The following is a 23,974-nucleotide window of genomic DNA, read 5'->3' as shown; positions in this document are numbered from 1 at the left end:
GTTTCGGTACAAGAAGTAATTTCAAAACTACTTTTAGGAAAAATGTCGGAATTAATGAGCGAAAGCATTTGGGAATATTAATAAGAGTAATGGTTTAATGTTTATCGAGAGTAATAATTGTTAGAAAAAGATTATTTCACAAATCACATGGAAATTCATAATTATTGAAAATATTATTAGAATTATTGAAAGAAATGTTATCAAAATTATTGAAAGAAATGTTATCAAAATTATTGAAATAAATGTTATCAGAATTATTGAAATAAATGTTATGAGAATTATTGAAGGAAATGTTATCAGAATTATTGAAAGAAATGTTATCAGAATTATTGAAAGAAATGTTATCAAAATTATTGAAAGAAATGTTATCAAAATTATTGAAATAAATGTTATCAGAATTATTGAAATAAATGTTATGAGAATTATTGAAGGAAATGTTATCAGAATTATTGAAAGAAATGTTATCAGAATTATTGAAAGAAATGTTATCAAAATTATTGAAAGAAATGTTATCAGAATTATTGAAAAAGAAATGTTATCAGAATTATTGAAATAAATGTTATCAGAATTATTGAAAGAAATGTTATCAGAATTATTGAAAGAAATGTTATCAGAATTATTGAAAAGAAATGTTATCAGAATTATTGAAAAAGAAATGTTATCAGAATTATTGAAAGAAATGTTATCAGAATTATTGAAAGAAATGTTATCAGAATTATTGAAAGAAATGTTATCAGAATTATTGAAATAAATGTTATGAGAATTATTGAAATAAATGTTATGAGAATTATTGAAGGAAATGTTATCAGAATTATTGAAAGAAATGTTATCAGAATTATTGAAAGAAATGTTATCAGAATTATTGAAATAAATGTTATGAGAATTATTGAAATAAATGTTATGAGAATTATTGAAGGAAATGTTATCAGAATTATTGAAAGAAATGTTATCAGAATTATTGAAAGAAATGTTATCAGAATTATTGAAAGAAATGTTATCAAAATTATTGAAAGAAATGTTATCAGAATTATTGAAAAAGAAATGTTATCAGAATTATTGAAAAAGAAATGTTATCAGAATTATTGAAAAAGAAATGTTATCAGAATTATTGAAAGAAATGTTATCAGAATTATTGAAAGAAATGTTATCAGAATTATTGATTGATTGATGACCGCTCACGCCCAGAGCTGTTGTGCAAGACAACTTCCTCTCTTTACCTCCTAGGAGGCTGGGTCGTGTCGGAGAGAGCATCTTCTATTTATTCTCAACAAATGAAACAATTATATACATTCTATGGAAACAATCCATCAGAAAACAAACATTGAGCACGATACAATCATAGAATTATCATACATACAGCATTATCATAGGAGAAAAATGAAAAAAATAATAAAATATATGCACCAAAGAAAATAGGATTAAACACACGCTAATTTACATTGACTGACAATGTACATTTACATCTGGATGCTGAAATTGGGATGTAGAGAGTATTTCCGAGGAAGGAAAGGCTGCCTGGATTGATCTTTGTTTACTCTTGAGTCTTGTGATCATGGGATGCTGGCCAGGAACTTTTGGTCTTGGTTCTGAAGCTGTATATTCGGAATCGTTGGATTTGTCAGTCCGGTCAATTGGACGTCTGAATTCTGTTTTGCATGATTCAAGATGTTTCACAAGTTTCATTATGCGATTCGCATTCATCGGACTTCTGATGATGCGTCGTTTCCATCAGAATTATTGAAAGAAATACAGGGTGTGCAATAAGTCCGTAGAAATTTTAAAAATGAATAAAAACCGGAAAAATAACCGAAATAAAAAACGATTTGCAGGGTTAGCATCGTAGGTCACGTGAATTTTTTTTAGGAAAAAAATAACAAAAAACATCCGACAGGTGGCACTGGTCCGAGCGATGTCGGTGGAAATATGTAAATGAGACGGTTATAAGAACTTACGCCCCTAATCAACTACCTGTTCACCGTTGCAAACTGTGTATGCGAACCTGCTGCACTCTGCCGTTGCTGGATTTGTGACTCGCCTGTGGTGGTGGTCATGTGGAACACACGCTGCTGTAATAAACGATTTGGGGGCATTCTGTTTGCTATTCTTGCGTATTTTTTTCTTTCACTTGTGTATGTTAGATGCTAACCCTGCAAACCCTTTTTATTTCGGTTATTTTTCCGGTTTTTATGAATTTTTAAAGTAAAGACACATTATTAGAATTGTTTGAGAATGGAATCAAATTATCACTGTAATATTTGAGCAAAACGTCAAGGAAATCGGAACGACTTAATCTTACAACACTATTCGTCGATTGAAACATATATTTTTCGGTTTATCTTTTAATACGATAAAGAAATAACATATCATAGAACTGAATCGGATACATTATACTGTTGTTTATCTGGGACCCTGGAGGAAAGAACTCATCTGGAACATCCCGGTAAATCGGAGCCACAGCACCTCCCTTTTATCACTTACACGTGGGGTAGAGATCTCATTTGCTGTTTTCTCATATCTTTTCATACGTTTTGTTCGGGGGGATCGGTATGAATTTTTCATCGAAAACACCGCGTTGGTGCCAACGAAATGTTTCCGTGAATGGACAGCTCTAAGGTCTTTGTTTATATGATGGGATATAACCATCATCTTGGAAGACTCTTCTCTGAGGAAAATGATACCAAGAAAGTCGAAAATATACCGTACATAATATGACCAGCGGTCTTCAACGCGTGGCCCTTGAAGCTCCTTTTGAGATGGAAAGACTTACATTGTTACAGAATTTATAGAAATGCTGGGAAAAAGACATCAAAGGAAAAATGTTTTCCAGAATCGGGTACAAGAAGTAATTTTAAAACTACTTTAATCAAATAACTCAGAATTAGTGAGAGAAATCATTTTGGAATTAATGCGAGGAATCATTCCAGAATTCATAAGAAAAATTAGTTCAGGTTTAATGAGGAAAATGATTTCAGAATAAATGAGGAAAATGATTTCAGAAGAAATGAGGAAAATGGTTTCAGAAGAAATGAGGAAAATGATTTCAGAAAAAATGAGGAAAATGATTTCAGAATCAATGAGAGAAACTATTTCAGAATTGTTGAAACAAGTAATTTTAGAATTATTTAAATAAATAATTTCAGAGTTAAAGAGAGAAATAATTTTATATTTATTAGATTAATTAATTTCAGAATTGTGTAATAGTAGTATATAAATAGTTCAGAATAGTAAATGCTTCCTAAGTGCTAGAAAAAAGCTCTTCGCAATTCATGAAAATCACTAGTTAATGAAAAATATTTCCAGAATTATAAAATCAATGTTATATCATATATCATCAAAGTTATTGAAAGAAATAATTTCAAAATTATTACAAGAAATATTTTCAGAATTATTGGAAGATATATTTTTGGAATTAATGCAAGAAATATTTTCAGAATTATTTTGAGAAAAATATTTTATATTTTATAAAAACCCAACGTCTGCGAGGTTGAAGATCCCTAGTGCTTCCATTAAAGTTTATTCTGCAATAAAAATGCATCTCAATTTCTGTACAATTTATTTATTCTGGCATAACCCATGACATACCATAAGATACTTATTGAGAATTTGTGACAGGATAGTTATTAATAGGGCTCGGATTTCTATGACATGCGATATTTTTTTATGAACAGTCATATTTCAGGCATTTTCGAGTTATTGGTCATATTTTCAAGCATATTTGAGAGATCTTTAACATTTTAGGAATTTTCAAGCAATAGATTATTTATTTATTTTTTTTATCACCCAAAATTTCAATCTGGGAGCATTTGTTTAGACGTTTAGAGATTTAATATGCACTTACTTACAATGAATTTTTGTGATTATTAAAACATAAATAAGAACATTTTGCGTTCCCAATAGCCACTTTTTTGTTCCCGAAGGAAAATCCATTCCAGAATTAATAAGAAAAATGATTTCAGGATAAATGAGGAAAATGATTTCACGATAAATGAGGAAAATGATTTCAGGATAAATGAGGAAAATGATTTCAGGATAAATGAGAGGAAAATTATTTCAGAATCAATGAGAGAAACTATTTCAGACTGGTTGAAACAAGTAATTTTATAATTATTTAAATAAATAAGAAGGGTCCGAAGGATAATTTTGCAATTTTACAGAATGGCACGCCAAGAACGAACACGAAAAAATTCAAACACGAAAATCATGTTCAATATATTTTACATCATTCCTAAACACATGAATTTTTGTCAGGAGGGGCAGACTTTTTGCCACCAAAGCTCTTTTACTGGGGTGGCCAACCTTTGCTGTGCCACAAGCTGCACATCAAGCTGTGCCACAATCAAGATTACTTTGGATGGAGTACCACTTTGGAATTTTTAAGATGCAGACCATCGTGGTTTACGGGACGTATGTCGTTTTCCAACTTCAGTCGTAAATATGAGCCGATCTCCCCACGTTGAAAAGTTTCGCAAAAGATACTACAACCATGGCCGCAACCGCTCCCCGTTATTTTTATCGAACAAAATCAAAAACTTGGCGTCCTTCCCTTTTCCAGCGAACAAGACACCAGACCAGAATTAAATTTTGAGCCGATTCCTAGCCCGAGAGGGCCAACTGCCGGCATAACAACTGGCCAAGTAGGCCTGTGAAGAAGAAAAAGTGGTAATGTTTGTTTACATATATGTTTGCATGTATGTGTAATGAATGTAAAAAAGAACTGGTCAAATTTGGTCGAGAGTCATGATCCGGCGATAAGCAGGTAAAAGTCGCCACAGTCCACAGAAGCAGGTCACACAATATTCAGCTAGCAACATCTGTTCGAAGTGGAATGGGGGGGGGGACATCACATGGGGTCGTGAAGCAAAAACCCCTGCAAAAATGCAATATAGGTAACAAAGTTCTGTTTCAACTCAGTGCATCAAAAATTACAGGGGATATATATTAGCAAAAATTATGTAGATTAAACAAATCCAATTCAAAAAGAGACTTCATGCTCTCCCCCCCCCCCACATGTACGTTATATACAGGTCAAAATCCAATGTCCAATTGCATATTCAATTGGGAAAAAATATGTGAACATACGAAAGTCAAATGAAGCAATTCGGATAGATATGCGAATAATACGAATAAATGTCGAAAAGTGAAAAAATACAAAATATGCAAGTAATGTGAGTATATACAATTGAAGAAGAGAATTTACGTATCAATAGTATGTATACAATGAGATTTGTAGAGGAAAACACCTTTACAAGTTTTCCTATGCAAGGTGCCCAATTTGTTTGAGCCCCCTATACTTCCTCAAGCAACCAGTGTCATAATCAACAATTTCCTTCAGATGTTCAAATTGAGAATTAAACATTCGATCTCGAATTGATCATTGTTTAACTTCTTTATGTATGTGAAGATGTGAGGTATATACAAGTCTTGTCTGATGTTAATTCCACAAACAAACCATGGGGCTCCAATAAATTTTCTTAGTGTTTTGTTCTGTGTGGTCTGTAATTTTTCATGTTCATTTTGCAGGCATGCGCCCAAGCTGGTGAAGCATAGAGTAATGTAGGCCATATTATAGATTTGAAAAGAATGATTTCGTTCTTTAGTGAAAGTTTTGCCTGTGGAAATGTGATGGGATTGAGCATACCCATAATTCCATTGGATTTATTTATTGCATGATCAATATGTGAAGAGACATCAGATGACCTGACCTGACCTGAATAAAACGTTTTTCGGCGGTTCCGCGGCACGTTCGCCGTTCTACCGCTCTTAACAGACGGGCCAATGGGGTGGCCTATATAGACATCAGATCCTCTCCCTGCCCTCCCTTAGTTGCGGCCATGATTTCAAGTGTAGCATTATTCAAGGACTGCACATCATTCACAATTGGAAATACAGATGGCAGCACTAACGCACGCACATAGTTAGGTATATTCAGTTATCCTATTAGGTTTCGAACAAACACGCACTTTCGGCATAACTTACTTACCTCTGGAATTAGGGTGAATCGGTAGTAAATTGCGGAATGCCGGTAGACTGGAGTTGTGTTCAATTTAAAAGAGGATGGATGGTGTACCAGTTTTTTATTATATTAATATGTTAAAAGTTCTCCAACACAAAACCGATTTAATGTGCAGAACAATTGTGATTGATCTTGAAAAATAATCAACGAAATTGCAGAAACTAGAGTCTGCTTTACGACAAGTCTTCAAATATTGCTTCATCTGGTAGTTTTCATCAAAATTTAAAAAAAAGTACCTTTTTGCAGAGTAGTTTTTGTGAATATATTTAGGTCATATAAATCCGAGCCCTATTTATTAACTTATTACAATAGCTAGAAAACAGTTAAAATATTTTCTAGGGAAACAAACTCGTAATACTTCTAGAAAATATTAAAATTCATTAAATTCGAAAAGACGACGGTCGATGCATTAATTCACCGACTCGGTAAGAATTCGACGTTTTTATTCGACGAAAATCCAATTTAAATTCGAAATTATACTTTTTCGGACAGATTCATAACGCCGTAAATATGAACCGGAGTAGAAAGGATCGCGGTGTACTCTAGTCTAGAGACAATTCATTAATAAGATCAATGCGCGGTAATGGAATAATAATTACCGATAAAAACCGATAAGGGGTTCTCATTAGCGCTAATTAGGGCTGTAGTTGTAACTTTTACGGTCAAACGAGATGATTTGCTTCGTTTTTTAGGCAGAAGAGGAAAAAAATATCGAAAAAATGAGCATTGGATAACGAGGTGAGTGAGGATTACACAGTAGTACTTTCGATTTTATCATTTATTTCATTGTCATTTATTGGCTTTTTTTTACTTTTAAATTTAATTTGAAATGTCTTTTTATACATTTTTATTCCCGATTCTGTACTACAACTGATATACCGCACATGCACCTCATAAGCTTTCCTGCGAGTGATTGCTGATAAACTTGTGTATGATAGGAAGGAAATTGTTGTGCTTCTAACATAAAGGCAATCATTTTCTGGAATGCGTGTAATGTTTTTTTAAAAAAAAACGTTTCCATCTGTTCCCATTCATTTCTGTACTATGGCTACTTAACTGTATGTGTCTCGTTATTCTGCGGAATTTTGAACGAATTCGTAAATTCCGGAATGTGTGTCTGTGTGTTGAGTATATGTGAGACTAAAGCAAGGGTGCTCAACCTTTCGGAGAATGCGGACCACTTCATTCGTTGGAAAACGTGCCACGGACCATTTAAGTGAGTTGGTACAGTGCCGATAACCAGGGCCTGTAAATAATCACTTAAGTAATCTGTAAATGTGACGTGGGTGACTAAGGTGGTGTATAAATTTTGGCGCAGGTCACTTAGGGAATCTGTAATTGTCGCGAGTCACTTGAGTGATCTAGAACACTGTCGCGGTTCCTTCAAGTATTCAGTAAGTGGGTGAGCTAAATTATCATTAATGCGCCACGGGTTGCTTAAGGGAAGTGAAATTGCAACGCCGGCCACTTGAGTAAACTGGAAATGTGCCGCTTAGTTCATTAAAAAGAATAGGTTTGAGGTCGCAGGCCACACGAGATGACTCAAAGGGCCAGATTTTGCCAGCGAGCAATGGGTTGAGCATGTATTTCCCTAAAGTGTTGACGTTGTCTGAGTCGTGGGTGCTTCGTGTTCTTGTTAGTGCTGACATCTGTATGTCGTACCAATTTTTAACTTGAACTTTAAAAATCAGACCGAGAGTCCATACCACCGTTAATATCCGTCACGGAACTTCTAATGTGAGGAAAAGTAGCAACGCTCACCAGAGCTCGTTCTTAACGAAAGTCCAATACCTCCAGAACTCATCCACCCCACTTTTTATAGAACATATGATGCAAAAAAAAAAAAAATAATATTTGTCGCATTTTACCGTTGGACTCCCATTGGAAAAAACAATCTCACCGTAGAGCGCATTCAGACCTCTAGCACGATGCTCTCATGACATGAAAATTCAAGAATGAACATCTTTCCTGTAAGACAGGTTGCAACAATAACAGGAAACAAGAACGACTATGCCCACATAAATATCTTAGGAAAAGACCATACATTCAGAACACACATTCCGGCATGTACCGATTCCTTAAAAATTTCACGGAGGAATGTCTACGAGCTTCATGTGAGGTTAAATATAGTAATAGTACTCTTTAATGACACTACTCAAAACGGTTTTATTTTAAACTGACGCTTTTCAGACAATGTAAACGCTTCTTCTGGTGCACGTATTCCGTTGAAACTCGGTATATATATGTACCTTATATGGACCGTGGGGAAAATAAGTTCACGAATTTTGACTACGTGGTCGTGTGGCATCGTGCTTTCCTCACTCTCAACATGAGGATCAAGGTTTCAAATTGCCGCACAACACTACATATACGGCTAAGACTGTCAAGTACCCACACATTGTTCCAGACTCTAGAAGAGATCTCGGCAACGGGATAAGTTCGATGACAGAGTCCTGGCGTTCATTGATTCATTGCACCATCTGTATGCTGAGACGTTTGTTGAAACGGAGTAGATACACGATCCACTGTAGTGGTCTTCCCACGTGTAGTTCTACGTGTGCCTAACTTGTTACCGAGGCCTCAAGTAGAGTATGTAGACGTGAAGCTAGGTATAGCCATCTCAGATCTAAGCTGTTATAAAACTCAGTCATGTGCCTGATTTCTCCCAAAAGTCAAACTTCAAACACATACACTTGGAAAAGAAACAGTAGAAGAAACCGTAAATCCCCAAATCCTACAAAATTCCTTTAAAAAGTCCTACTCAATTTTGATAACTAATTTTAAAATATAATGTAAATTACGCATACACGCCTACTTCGGATGGTTGATTGGGTAGTGTGGATAGAATTCGACGTGCAGCCACCTCCTAGCGATGAATGGTTTGTTTTGACGGACGAAAAGCTGCACAATGAAACTTGCTGAAATTTGAATAATCCCTGTTTTTCAAGCACGTTGCGCGACCAATAGACATCGAAATATTATGATGTTTTAACTCTCGCTTCATTTTATTGAACCATAAAATAAACAGAATAGAATTTGCCGTGCCGATCGTAGAATTTTAAGTAATATTAAAAAATTTAAGAAAAATGTCAGATTTTTCGAACCGGAAAATATAAACCGATTTTAAAAAATTTTTGCGTCGTTTTTCTTCTTATTAAAGGAGGCAACTTTTCCACACTTTAGAGATTCGAAAATTAAAAAAAAATCATTTTTTTTCGACCCCCCCCCCCCCCACCCTATATTATGTATAGAACGTTCATTTCGGTGCACGTATTCCGTTGAAACTCGGTATATATGTACGTTATATATGGACCGTGAGGAAAATAATTTCATGAATTTTCACTATGTCGTGTGGGCGTGGTGCTTCCCGTGCTTTCATCATGAGGATCCAGGTTGGAAATCTAGGTGACATAGTGGTGGTCGGCTGAAGATTGTTTTATGCAGTTTTTCAACTTCAAAGCGTGTGAATGCAAGTCTTTCTCCCATTTAAAACGATTCTCTCATTAGAGAGCACGTAAAACTTGGATACCCAACACGAAAATACAAGCATTTGCTATCTTCACTTCAAAATACGGAAGGCAGGTGACAGACACAATGCTGACAACATAAATGCGTTAGACGCCATACACACACTCACACCGGCATGTACCGATTCGTTAGAAATTCCGTAGAAGAACGTATGTACAGGATGTCCAAGTACTGTTTAGTAGTAGTCGTAGTAGTGTATTTTTGGACTGTGATTGCGACAAATATTTATTCTATACTAAAACTCACCAAGAAGCAAACCGTCTTTGCTCCACTGGACTTTGCCTACGCGGTTACCAACGTGGCAGTGCAATTCAGCTGTTCGGTTCTCTACTACTGACGTGTCGTGCGGCTTCACTCTGAAGTATTGCTGAGCCCAAACACCTGTGGAGAAAAACAATTAGCATTATTACATTTGTTTATTAGACTACTTCGATACATAATCACAATAGATAAGATAAGAAAACAAAATATTATAACGATACCCCAATTTTTGCTCTGTACTTAGTGTCATCGGTGAGCCTTGCTATAACGACTGTTACAAAAATTATGTAAATACTAATATTATTACCGTGTATTACGTCATTTTTGCCTGTAAATAATCATTAACCCATTTCTCTGTGAATGTCGCCAATCTGACGACGACAAACTTGGCAAGTGAGATGATATAGGATGTCATTGTATCAAGAGAAGTGTGAAGATAACGCGCGAATCGTCGAGATTTTCCTGGAAGATTTATTTCCCTATATAAGTGGCGCCACTAACAGACCAGAAGTAAGAGCAGTTTGTAGAATTTTAGTTGGAACATGGTCTTATATATATATATTATACCTTTACATATACATTTGTAGACTATACTGTAATAATACTATTTAATACCTATAAACTATTTAATACAAATAAATGCCTTATTTCCCGGTCGAAATCGCTGCTTGTGAATACGTGTACATAGCTGTGAAATAAATTGTGTTTTCCATAAAACTGCGTCGTGGTTTGCCCTTCCAAGTGCTTGTGAGAGACACACATTATCCGGAACACAACTATTTCACAATATAAAGCATAGACACGGACAACATTATGAGGGACATCGCAGTTCGGGTCGAGTATTAGTTTTTGCATCTTATAACACCTCGAAATACTCATCCAGAATCCCCCCCCCCCCGACAGATAATGCTCCCGGAGCGGGGCTTCTAGCCAGCGTGGTGAATGGGCTTTACTTCACGTCCAGGGGCAATATCTGACTCCTTCAGAGTAAAAGTGGACTTCATCCACCTAAGATTTCCCAAGTGAGGTCATGTGGGTAAACTTCCGTTCTCACGATCCGTGAGATAATTCCCTTTCATCAGCCAAGACAAAATAAAAGAAAACCATACTTTTTATGCACAATAAAGCAATCCGAAACGAATTACAAAGAACTATCTATAATTTACATAAAATATGCTATGGCTTCGATTCGATTATAACCGTTCTGTCAGTCACAAACATGTGGAATATAAATATTATGCAGGCTGTAAATGATATCTGGGTCGGAACAGTCTTACCAAAGTAACAAAACATTGATGCCAAGATTATCCTTTGCATTACAAGTGCACGTCCTCCGGGGCTCGTGACAAATGCGGCCAGCAGAGGTGCAACAACCGGCCCACGAAAAGTATTCCTGTAGAAAGTTATTTCCAGTAAAACAGCTTACCATATTCCATTCATTAAAATACAGAAAATTGGAATCCATGCAGCACATTACCAATTTTCAGCAAAAAATTGCCAAAGTTAATTAAATTAAAGTTCCAATTGTTTAATCAAAAATATGAATGAAGTTGCCAAGTATCGCTAGAATATCTGTTGCTGAAAAATTTCCAATAGTGGAAAATAGGGGGTGATAAATCAGTGTCTGGGCTCACCAGGGTTACTATAACTATATGAAACAGAGTTGTGTGAGTCTTCTTTACCACGGCAACAACCCACTCTCCAATAATGTAATCCTCCTATTATATACTGCACATTGAAGTGAGGAAGGAAACAAGTAAAAAAAAAGTACAAAATAAATTTGTAGCTGGGGGCGAAAAAGCAAGTCACTGTACTAATACTTATAGCAATTATCTCTGTGATGCTCCTCTCTTCCCACCCTTCTTTCTTTTTTTTCTTTCTTACACTTTCTTCCTTTTTTTTGCGTGAAACAAGACTACAACATTCATTGGCTATACGTCTAATACAGATCATTCAAATTTATCGCCAGCTGCTTGTATGTAAAGAGATTAAACACGTGGACATATTGAAAAGAGAATGTGGAAAACTTTTTTTCTGTATGTATGTACGGTGAATTTGCGAATTGGCTGGCTATTTCGCGTATTGGCCAAGAGGTGCGGTCAAAGTCTGATTACCAGAAATGACTAGGATTTTTTTTCTACTTTGATCGGCCATTTCGCAAAGTGGCTGAATGAATGAACGCCAGAGCTTTGCCACTGGACTTATCCCGTTGCTGAGATCTCTTCCAGCGTAGCTTCGTGGCAGAGTCTGGAACACTTTATTTAGTGTCAAAAAAAAACAACATACAAACTTTTTTACAACATATTTTCCCCGGACAATTGGATACTGTCGCGATTAACAAATTTTGTGGTGATTACAGACGAGATGGGATTAGGAGTTGGAGAAGTTTCGGGGTTAAGTTAAGATGAATGTACACATATTAGGATGGAGGTATGTTTTAAAAGCAATTAACCCCCCCCCCCCATGCCATCTCATCTGTTATCTTACACTTGCCATATTATATACACAGGGTACAAAAAAAAAGAAATGAGAACCTTATTGTGAAATAAAAATAAATAAATAAATAAATATACACACACACACTAATATTCACAAAGTAGCTGAATATCCCTGGCCATAATTCGATTTGCTGATGTAAGACGGCACATCTGCCTTTCTGGTTTGCTGCGCAATTCAAAATGTCACAGAAGTTCATTCACCTTGTTGCAACAAGTGATGATAACAAATAAATATAACACCATGTATTTTTTCTTCTGGTTTTTCCTGATCACTCCGTCATAATTCGCGAATTGGCTCTTCAACACCCGAAATCAAGAAGATCGGACATTGGCTAGTCAATTTAAAGCGAAATTGGTGAATACGCAAAATTTCCAGCCAATTAGCAAACTGACCTATTTTAATCATATTATATATAGTGTTACAGGTGGTAAACCAATCAGAAACTCTTAAAAATGTCAGCAGCAATTTCAACTTTAATTTTACATTTTTTTCGGCAAAAGTCAGGTGTCATTATGTTAAGACTGAATTTTTTTTTCTTCAATGCGCAAAGAGAAAGAAACACTGCCAGTAATATATTATAGTTCTTTTCCCTTAATGGCACCAAACATTACGAATCCAAACATTTTTATCAAATCAAAATGAATTCTTGTTACAAGTATAATGCTGCGAAATTCTCTTGCAACAATTTGTTTTATATACGGTGTTACATGGAAAATTACATTTCACACAATCTTCCAACTTGTTAACACAAGAAAAGACTGTCTCGTCTCTTTTAGTGTAGACATAGTCATCTAAAAAAATTTAAATTCCGAAAACTTTTATTATTAACATAAAGTCTTAATCAAATATTGTCTTAAGTTTCGTAACCGTTGAAACACTTTTAAACTCTTAGTTCAAAGTTTCTTATTTTCCGTTCTGTACATACATATGCATATATATATTTTTTTTTTATAACTATTATTATTTTTAATATTTTCAACTTTCTGGTTGTAATCTGTTGACACAAAGAAGCAAAAGAGTTAATAACTACGGGCAAGAACGGATTTTAATTACGAAAACCTCTCACTAAATTCATATTCTTAATTTGATTCGGTCAACTCTCGCTAGTAATTAAAAATACAGAACCAAAATTAATTTTTTTATCTTTCTTTCCTAACCATGTAATTCATTTCTTATTAGAAGGTGTATGTAGTCCGGCGAAATAAAAATGAAAAGGAGAACATATCATAATCTCTTACCAGAGATGTTTTGTAAGACAGAAAAAAAATATATTAAGAAAGAACTCTCAAAAGAATTTAGTGGAATAAAGAAACATCAGAATGTGGAATTGCGGAATCTAACCTCTCTCTTGACGTCGTTAAAAATTAATTTAAATTTTTCTGAATGTTAAGTTGAATCTTCTCTGTGAGCGTTTTCCTTGTCTAATCTGTTTAGAAATGAATTTTAAATTTCGTAATTTCATATTCATCTGTCAAGGGGATTTTTCTTCCGTTTTTCTTTATTCTTATTTTAATGTTCCTTACGGATTTATTTCTTTACCCTTATTTCACGAATGTTAAAGTAATCTGTAGGTTGTTTTGCGATAACATTTCTTTCCTTCTTTTCCGTATTCTGCTCTTTTATTCATTATTGGTCACGCATTGGCCATGTTGGAACTGGAACGAGTAGACTACAGATTTCAGAAAACCAATTGTGAATGTCTGTGAGAGACTTTCTTGAATAGGTTGGTGGGAAAAAATGTCTGGACACGTATAAAATATTTCAGAACAGGCGACAATATCACAGTCTATCTATCATTTCTTTGTGGACACTAAAATAATATATATTGTGTGTATTTCATTTTTATATGAATCACAAATGAATTATTTCCATAAAAGTGTCTTTCAAAGTGAAAAACTCGACATAGTCAAAAGTTTATGTGTTTGATACTGCTGTAAATATATAAAAGAGACGTGATTGAAGTCTTAACGTCTTCAAAAGAATTGACAGAACTGACTGTGAGCTATTTGTGACTGTCAATCTACTGTTTCGACGAAGGGGCACCAGTTTTGATTGGTTAAGGACAATGGGAGGCTTTAGAGGTCGTAGGAGGAATTATAGGGCTCTTATAGAGATGTGAATACATAGAATTCCAAAGAATCGATATCGCATTTACCACAATGACCACCTGAGGACATATCGACAGCCCGTTCGTTATTGAATAAAACTCTATATAATTTTTTTTCTGAATGCTAAGATGAATCTTCCCTGAGCATTATCCCTGTCTAATCTCTTTACAAATGAATTTTAAATGTTTCGTAATTCCATATTCATGTGTAAAGGGGAAATATTTTCTTTCATTTATTTATTATTCTTTCCTTATAATTGCCACGGATTTATTTCTTTACCCTTATCTCATGAATGTTGAAGTAATCGTAGGTTTTTCTTCTTGTTTTTGACAATATCTTTCTTTTTTTACATATCCTGCTCTTTAATTCGTTATTGGATATGATGTAGTTCCGCAACGAGTAGGAGACAGATTTTAGAACACCAATTGAAAATGAAATCAGAGTGTCAGCGGGAAATTTTCTTTAATATGCCAGGTGGGGGAGATGTTTGAACACTGAGAAATGCAGAAAATACAGTCAAACTTTCAACGGAAAATTCTATTCTTACACGAAATGTGCCTTTTAACTTTTTTTTTAAATTTCAGATGGGGGAACAGTGCCTTTTATTTCACTCGCACAAACCTGTTTCCCTGTTCACAGAATTTCGATATCTGTGTAGAATGAAAAAATATCATACTGTTTTAAAAAGAAGAAAAATTCTGCGCAGCACAAAAAAACTCCGTGCACACGGAAGCATTCTTTAGACTCTAAACATTCATATTTTGTAAGCTTTACCACCATGAAAAAATGGTGCTAAGTAATATATTCTCGATAACCAATAAACAGGTAAAAATAAAATTACATCAGGAAAAATATGCTTTCTAGAAAATACTAAAAACAATTATATAATATACGTAGTATTATATTGCGTGTGAGACACACAAACCATGTAGGACCCCTTCTGCCACCTATCAGATACGACTGTTGTGATGCTTCGATTGAAACTAGCGACGAGATTATGATTAATGTGCCTCATAAAAAGCAATAAGATATATTAGCTAATATTTTATAAGCAATGATATTAGTTAAATTCTCAAATTTGCCTCGAAAGTTTAACAGTTGTTATTTGTGTGTTGTAAAGCAACGATAGTAAAAGTTGTAAAGTGTAGCTACCCAAAGCTGAGTTGAAAGATTCTCAATGGTTTTGCACCCCTTTCTGGTCTTGATATTTTTTTATTACAATCTCAGAAGGCTGTAGATAGCTATACTTTGCAAGTTTTACCAATGTTATTTTACCCTGCACAAATAACTATTGTTAGAATTTCGAAACAAATTTGATAGCTCAATTGGTATTATTGCTAATAAAATATTAACTAATACCATGTTATATTGTTTTTTAATGCGGCACATTAATCAACATCTGGTCACTCATTTTAATCGAAGAACTTTTAACAGCTTTGCGCGATAGTTGGCGAAGAGGGTTATAGTTAGTTAATGTTTCTCACTTGTAAATAAAGGGTGATTCGAAATTCATTTATGGATTTTTGATCATAAAATGAGGGGTCGAACAGCAATAGCAAAGGCGATCGATTGCATTTTGTTTTTAGAGAGTGCACAACAGCACCTCACCAAAAAGAAATATCATTTTTCCGCGGGATACATATATTTATCAACTATTTGTGCGTACATATGCACCTATGGAATGTATTGGAGTTTGTTTTTTATTAGTGCAAGGACAGATTACGCTGCGCCAAGCAGTAATGAAATGGTACAATGACTGGTGGTAGATTTGCGTTACCCAAGGTGCACATCAGAAGGCCTACCACATTACAATACCCTGCACCCTGTTCACGAGTATTGGCGTATGCAAAATTGACCTTTAGAGAGGGCACATTGGGTTTGGGGAGTACAAGGACTTTCTCTCAGTTCGCAATTACACTATAAAAGTTTGATAAAAGGTATTTTATTACACTTGAAAAATGCAAACAATAATCGTACCGGTTATATTCGCATAAGTGCAACCGGTAGCCTTTTTTGGCTGCATTTTTAAAGTTTTATAAAAACTTTTATCATACTTTTGTGGTTTAATTCCGCCCTCAGAGAAACTTTGAGCCACAACCCTTCCAAAAGCATTTCAAATTAACAGAGATGGATAAAAATAGCATACAGTATATATATATAAATATTTTAATTTTTTTTACGACGATATTTCAAAACATTTTTAAATTTCGATTGTCTTGGCTGCCCCCCCCCCCGCCTCTTTTCTCCCCTACATACGCCTCTGGCCACAAACGTATGAACTCGGGGCTGTTACTTCGCTAGAAAATTTCGAAGAAATGTATAAATAAAAAAGCAGGAAAGACCTATCTTTACGTTACGCGCATGTAGTAAAAAAATAATGCGGAGAATCACTTCACCATTTAAAAAAATAGGGAATGAGGATAGTGATTCTCTTGGATTTTCAATAAATAAATGTTGTATTTGGATTCAGAACAAATAAACAAATTTATTAATTGTTTTCCCATAAAAGTGCGCGAAAGCACATTTGATTGAATGAAAATTTTCTTAAAAGTATATTCGGTAAATTTTATGTAGGCTTCTAATGCGTTATTATATACCGTAATTTAATATGTATAAGGAACAACTTTTTAGCAAAATCGGGTCACGAAAATAGGAGGTTTTTCCGCTTATAATGGAATAATGCAACGGTCACAAGGGAGTGCTTTAGTGATTATAAAAAAACATCTATAAATCAACATACAATTACGTAGGAATTGGACTGGCAGAGCAGAGTTGACAGCAAGGGTATTTTAATTAAAAATTCGACCGCGGAGGAGGTGAAAAATAACAGTAACTCAACAAAAGACACAGTAAAACAGACAACAACGAGTGATTGTGAATCTGAGGATGAAATGAAAAGTAATTTTCATTATTGACAATTTGTAGTAAGTTTCGTTTGAGATTTTTTTTTGAAAATAGAAAATGAGGGGGGGGGGGAATGTATGAGATCATTTGGAAGGCTATCAAAAAATTTTGGAATGAGAAATCTAATTTTTTTAGAATAGTTTTATGCACTAACGGCATCGAGTAAATAAAATTGTGTCTATTGAATGTTCTTGATGACTTCAGAAGGGGAAAGAGGATTGATTTTTTTTTTGTAAATAATAAGTATGGATCTGTAACAGTTATATATGTCTTAAGGGAAAAATGTTTAATTGAATAAAAAGTTCATTTGTTGGAGTGATGTAATTGCTAGCTAAAATTGTAATAACTTTTTTTAAAGAAATAATGGGAGCAATAGTGGTGACATAATCACTTCCCCAGAGTGGCAGACCATAAAGTAAGTGGGAATGAAACATTGGATAATAATAGTTTAACAAGAAAGGGATGGGTTTACATATGGTTTCGGGTTGTAGAATTTGTATAAAATGAAGCGAAGTTTTGATTTTAAGTGATTACAATGAGCTATCCATTTTAGATTTTGAAAAATACAAATACCTAGGTATTTTATGGAGGGTATTTGTTCTAGACGTTAACGATTACATGAATTATTACTAGTACGAATTGGTTCATGCAGAAATTATGCCATAGGCAATAGGTGAAATATTTTGCAAAGAAAGTTTGATAGATTTAATTTTGGAAATATTGGTATGGGGATCATTAGCAATAAACTAATTACGGACTGTTAACAGATCGGTATTTATGTTGTTGATAAGTGTTAGGTAGTCATCCCCTGAATAAGGAATTACAGTATCATCTGCGAACGTGATGATTTTACCCTTGATATTTGAATTATAGAGATCATTGATAAAAATTATAAATAATATAATGGTAATAAATTAGATCCTTGTGGGACTCCTTTGATTATCTTCATGGCCTTACTTGAGTAATTATTGCATTTAACTTTTTGAGTTCTCAGTGAGATAAGATTGAATAAAATTGAAAGTATTTCCTCTAATTCCACAGGAATACAGTTTCGAAAGCAAGATTTTATGATTCCCGCAGTCAAATGATTATCTTATGTCAAGAAAGATGCCTATTGTTTTTCTAGATTATTTAATATTCTTGTAGACATACTCAGAAAAATTTAAAAGAGCAGATTCAGTATTACTATCAGGTAGAAACCATGCTTTCTATTGGAGAATAAATTATTGTTAATGAAAAATGAGCAAATCCTAGTTTTAATAAGCGTTTCAATTATTTTCGAGGTATGTGACAATATTGAGATAGGCCTGTAGTTGCTGAGGTTATTCTGATTAACATTTTTAAAAAATAGGAACGAACAACTATAGCTGATTTTGGAAATTCGGGAAATTCATCCCTTTCAATGCAATTATTAATTAGGGCAGCCATTTAGTTTAGGCATTTTCCATCAGTTTTATTTAGTATATTCTCTCACGACAAATCATTAACGTAACTCACATCCCGCAAGTGGGTCATTACCATCACTCTGGGAACCACGGTATTAAGATAATAACGGTGAATAAAGTAAATTCTTTTCAGAGGGTCGTATGAACTCTAGACGAGATGAGCTGATGAGGTTAATGATTGCACACTAAGGCCGGGAAATGGAGTTCAGTTAACTCAGACCACTACACGCATGTACTTGCTTTCTTTTTTGCAAACCGAGCGCAAATCAGGTCTATCGTCATGGGCAATTTACAACTTAGCGAGTTGTGCTGGAAGTATGAGTGTGTGTATCTAACAGTCTGAGTATGCATATATAGTGTTGTGTGTGAATTGTGTTTTAGGGCTACCATCTACAAACACATGTACTGAAAGACTTTCAACTACTGATTTTTGGAACAACGCTCCGCACACATTCATCAAAGGTTTATTTCACAAAAAAATACGAATCTTAAAATTATCGAGACAAAATTTCATTCTTTACGAAATTACTGTCATTCGGTAACATATTTAAAGAGAAGATTTGTTTATTTATGTTCAATGAATGCATGAAGTTGTTTAATTTTTCCTTGGTAACAAAAAAGAGCTTACGGTATTATATGATTGAAGATTCAGGTTTATTTAGGTGGATTCTTTTGAAATGCATGAACACACGTATTGGACATTTTTACCTTTAAGAACACAGTGCTTTGTGTTTTACTCCTTAACTTATTTTTTTTTATATTAATGACTCCGCTATACTTGAATAAGAAACAAACAACACTGATCTATCATACATCTCGAGCATTTATCTTTTTTCGAAAAAAAGTATAATTTTTTTTCTCTCATCAGCGGCTAATGAATAAGCTCAGGGGGGATATCACAGCTAATTACGCATAACCGATACAAATTTCCCGGGATGCAATTAATTCACCATGCCATGAGTTTATTGACTATGTTCTCGGAACCCGTTTGTCAGAGGAAACCCAGGTAGCGTATCTCAACATTCATTCGTCTGCATCAATAGCGAATTATGAACATGCCTGGATTAATCGCAAATGGACGTTAATGAATTCTGTTGCCGGTGTGTTTATGTTATGCTCAAATTGTATTAACTTGATAAACAGGGGCTACGCTTATTTCTGCCGTAGAGAGAGAGAGAGAGAAAGAGAGAGGAAAAGGTGGAGAGGACTTAGTTAGCACCTTTAAAACGAGGCATTGACTAATTGACTGCCGCTATGATCGAATACGATAAGCTGGAACGTTCGCCGTTTCCCGTAGTGAAATTATGTGTCCGATGATGTGATGGAATCTTTTGACTATACGCTATAATGTCAATAATCGGTTTCGCATCCAGAAGAGGATTAATTATCGAAGTTTACATAATAAATTGCGCTTAACAGGTAAAATTCTGCGAGATTATTTGATATCTACTCAATATTTATGTAGATGGAACATAGTGCCATCAAATATGTTACATAGAGGAAACAGTTTGCAATTGATGAAAATGAGATGCTTGGGTATATAGAGGGAAGTTGAATTAGATTGCAATGTACAGGGTGGCCACTATTAACGTTATTCAATACCTGATTTATGAACCATTAGCTTTGAACGAAACTTCCAGTTACCTTAATATGAACAGAATTAGATCTTAGCATGAAGAGAATTAGACCTCAGCATGAGCAAAATTAGACCTAAACAGAGACATATTGAATCATGTATACAAAATATTGATAGAAAAAAAAGGGCACAAGGAAAAAACCGATGCATAGAACATGGATTCAACATTTCGCATAAACTGAGAGAACACACACGAAAAAAAAAGAATAAATAAATATGTATATATATATATATATATATATATATATTTATTTATTTATTTGATAGTCACTGAGCCATATTAATTAAGACTTTTTTTTTTTAACCGAGCACAACTCAGGTCTATCGCCATAGGCAGTTTTCTACCTAGTGAGTTGTGCCGGAAGTGTAATTGTGTGTACCTAACAGTCTGAGTGCGTATCAAGTGTTGTGTATGATTTTTCAGTGCTGCCATCTATATCTCAGAAGTGAAGTGAGTGATGTGTCGTGACTGAATATTTGTACTGTTTGTAGGTCTGTTGCTCTCTGTGGCGAGACTTTTTAACGGGGAGATCGGCTCGCATTTGCGCCTCGAAGTTGGGAACCACATATTAATTAAGACTGGTAGAAATTATGATCATGCAGTAGAATGCGAAACTAAAAAAAAACATCCATCTACGACCAAAACCGACCGAGTTAAAGCATTGGATTTTCGTCACCTGAAAACGCATGATTCGTTGCAAAGATGCAGGTGAATGCAAGAACTTATTTCAAAATATGTTTTTTTACCGGTACTGCTTATTGGACCATAGTATCATGTAAAATTTTCAATTTTCAAATCGCGATTTTTGAGAAATATAGTTTTCTTTTACTTTCTGTATTCTAATTTTTTTTTAATTGTTCCCTGGCATTTCCTTTCACTTAATTGAACTCTTTTATTTTTTTAGCTTCCTCTGTGAAAAAGATTTACAAGTTAGTACGTAATCGAAGAACGACAAGTGGACAGCCTGTATGGTGTCACACTTCACAGTTAAAATTTAAGAAAGAAATTGAGATTCGAATTTGTGTTAATTCCATCAAGGAAAAAAAAGAGTGAATCGCAATTTTTCCTTGGGTTTTAAATTGGTTTGTGAGTATCTTATGAACATTTATTTAGTACCTACAAAATATGTACTAAATAATGGAGAATAATATCGAAATATATAGAAGAATATATGCTTGAGGTTTTTAAAACGATTTTTCAGCAGTTTAAACATTCTTTGGGAATTTCATTTGCATAATATAAATATAGCTTTATCAGACTTTATGAAGACTGATTAATATTTTAACAGACACTTATTAACAGGCTTAAACTGAGCACCAACCACAGCCTCAGCCTTGAAGACACCGCCTTTTTCTCACCTGAGACCGATGAACATAGAAGGCGTCGTAACTCACCATATTAGTGACGTTCGCACGACTAATTGTCATGCCCTTTCTCTATCTTAATTAGTTAAAAGAAAGACCTTTTCACATAATCACTAGAGAAACTCATTGCTGAACGTGTCTGCATTGAAGCAGCTTATCAATAAAATTTTTATAATTTAGAATTATTACTATTATTTCCTAGATAATTATGCCCACTCATTTTTTATCGCGTAATTTGGATAAATAGTTGTTTTTAGATCGCGGTTATAATTTCTTATTTCTGTCGTTGGCCAATTTTCATATTCCGAAAACGATTGAACTGGAAACTATTTTTCTTTTCTTTAATAAATTCATTATTTTCTTCTAGGTTCTTAAGTATTAAACAAAAAATATCTTCTTTTTTTTTTGTTTCGCTGTATCATTATTCTTTGTTTATTTTGATGTTCTTGTTTTTTTTGGTTTTTCGTGAATATATAATCTGTCATATAATTTTTCTTAGTTTCTCGTTGTAATTTTTCAAGAGCTCATTAGCATTGTTAGAATTTCTTGTTTTTATATTCCCCTCCGAATTTCCATATCTTTTTTCTGTTTTTTTCTTAATTTTTATCAGATCTAAAGAAGAAACATTAGTCTTTTTTGTACCCATATTTTTTATTCCAAAATGCATTGCAGAGAAAGTATCTCTCCTAAATATAAGCACGAAACATTTTGAACAAACGCATATTTAGACGAAAGAATACTTTCAGAAATATTTTCTGGCACACACGAATAAATTTTGCTTTTCTGTTATGACAGTGTATAGGTAAGATTTATTTTACATGTGCATGCATGCTGTGCATTGTGAAAAGCTTCATTGAGAAGCTGTTTAGACATACGGCTACAGTGAACAATGTTTAAAAACCAGCTACTAAAGGGTTTTACTTTAAATCTTCGGAGAGGCATGTAACTTTAAATATGGATACCAAGATTAATGTGATTGCATGCCCGAAAATCATTATCAGTGGATTTACTTATTTTAAGAAATACTAAATCGCACTCACACACATATTGATTTATTTGCATAAGTAATATATCGATAGTGATAAAAACATTTGAATCGAAATTTTGAAAGAATTACGAAAATTCAAGAGGAAAATGGGGCCAACAATAAAAGAATCTAAAATTAGCCAAAACGGCAATAATAATTTTCCACGCGGTTGGCGTCGGCAAAGGAGTAATCAGGTTACGATTCTCCTCGCTTATACAATCGTACTGATTTGCAGTACGGGACTGAAAGACCAGGGCGAATCCTGATAAAAAATACCACTATGCACTATACAAATAAATTATGTATAGAACTATACACATTTATTTCATTTCCATGCTACATACCGGTTTTAAACCAACAATAAAAAAAATTTCACTTAGAAATGATAACAGATACTTTAACTTTTATTGGGATAGGTGGCAGCAAAACCCCTTTATTTTTGTGATAGATATTTTCTCCAATACTTCTATCCGTGGAAGAGAATTGCGACAAATATTTTTCACAATTCTTAGAATTGATCTGCAGGTTTTTTTGTCCCTTTCGGAATTTTTATAAACTACATGAAAATGTCATGTAACGCATGTAATGTTTGGAAAAAATACATTTTTACATTTTTATGCAAACTAAAAAGTATTTTCTATTTTTCAATGAATACCATTAGGGTATACTATTTCGTCGGAATAGATGCTTTCCGTTTTCCAGAACAGCCCGGCAGCAGTATGTGAGAGCCCATGATCGCATAGGGATGCTAAATATCAGAATCATAGAAAATATTAAAATAGTTCATTCACTCGGGAAGTAACTAAGAATACGTTGACTGCATATTTGCATCCTGACTGCCACTGGAAGCATTTCTGTGAAATTTAAATCATTTGTATAGTAAAACTTGCAACATTGTTGATGAAAAAATGTAATAAAAACAAAAATGTTTTTTATGTCCTGCGTAGAGCATGTGGTCGAAGAAAATGCATGCAGAATAGAATTATCTACATGCCCCGGACATGTTGGGAAATTTTTTTCCTCAGCCCTGATACTCTTGGATAAAATACTCATCGTGATATAATTTTTACTAGTGTGCTGCATATTTGTATCTTCTGAAAGCTTTTTTCTTATTTTTGGCAGGAACTGTAGATATTTTTTTCTTCTAAAAAGCACAGACATCTTGTGTATTTTAAAATTGTACTCTGC

General features: G+C 34.1%; 1 protein-coding gene across 1 annotated transcript in view; it reads right to left on the bottom strand.

Annotated features, from left to right (window-relative positions):
• Positions 1-23,974, bottom strand: part of LOC149085658 (nephrin-like) — a 198,015-nt gene that overhangs the window by 105,770 nt on the left and 68,271 nt on the right. Inside the window, exon 2 of the mRNA XM_089232459.1 lies at positions 9,788-9,922. Coding sequence (XP_089088585.1) covers positions 9,788-9,922 — 135 coding nt within the window. The remainder of the gene's footprint in view (positions 1-9,787; positions 9,923-23,974) is intronic.

Source organism: Pholcus phalangioides, unplaced genomic scaffold (assembly GCF_987345545.1).
Source record: "Pholcus phalangioides strain wild (caught in Gottingen) unplaced genomic scaffold, Ppha-v1.0 ptg000006l_1, whole genome shotgun sequence".
NCBI lineage: Eukaryota > Metazoa > Arthropoda > Arachnida > Araneae > Pholcidae > Pholcus > Pholcus phalangioides.
The sequence above is the reverse complement of the archived record's forward strand: the minus strand, read 5'-3'. Positions and strand labels throughout refer to the sequence as shown.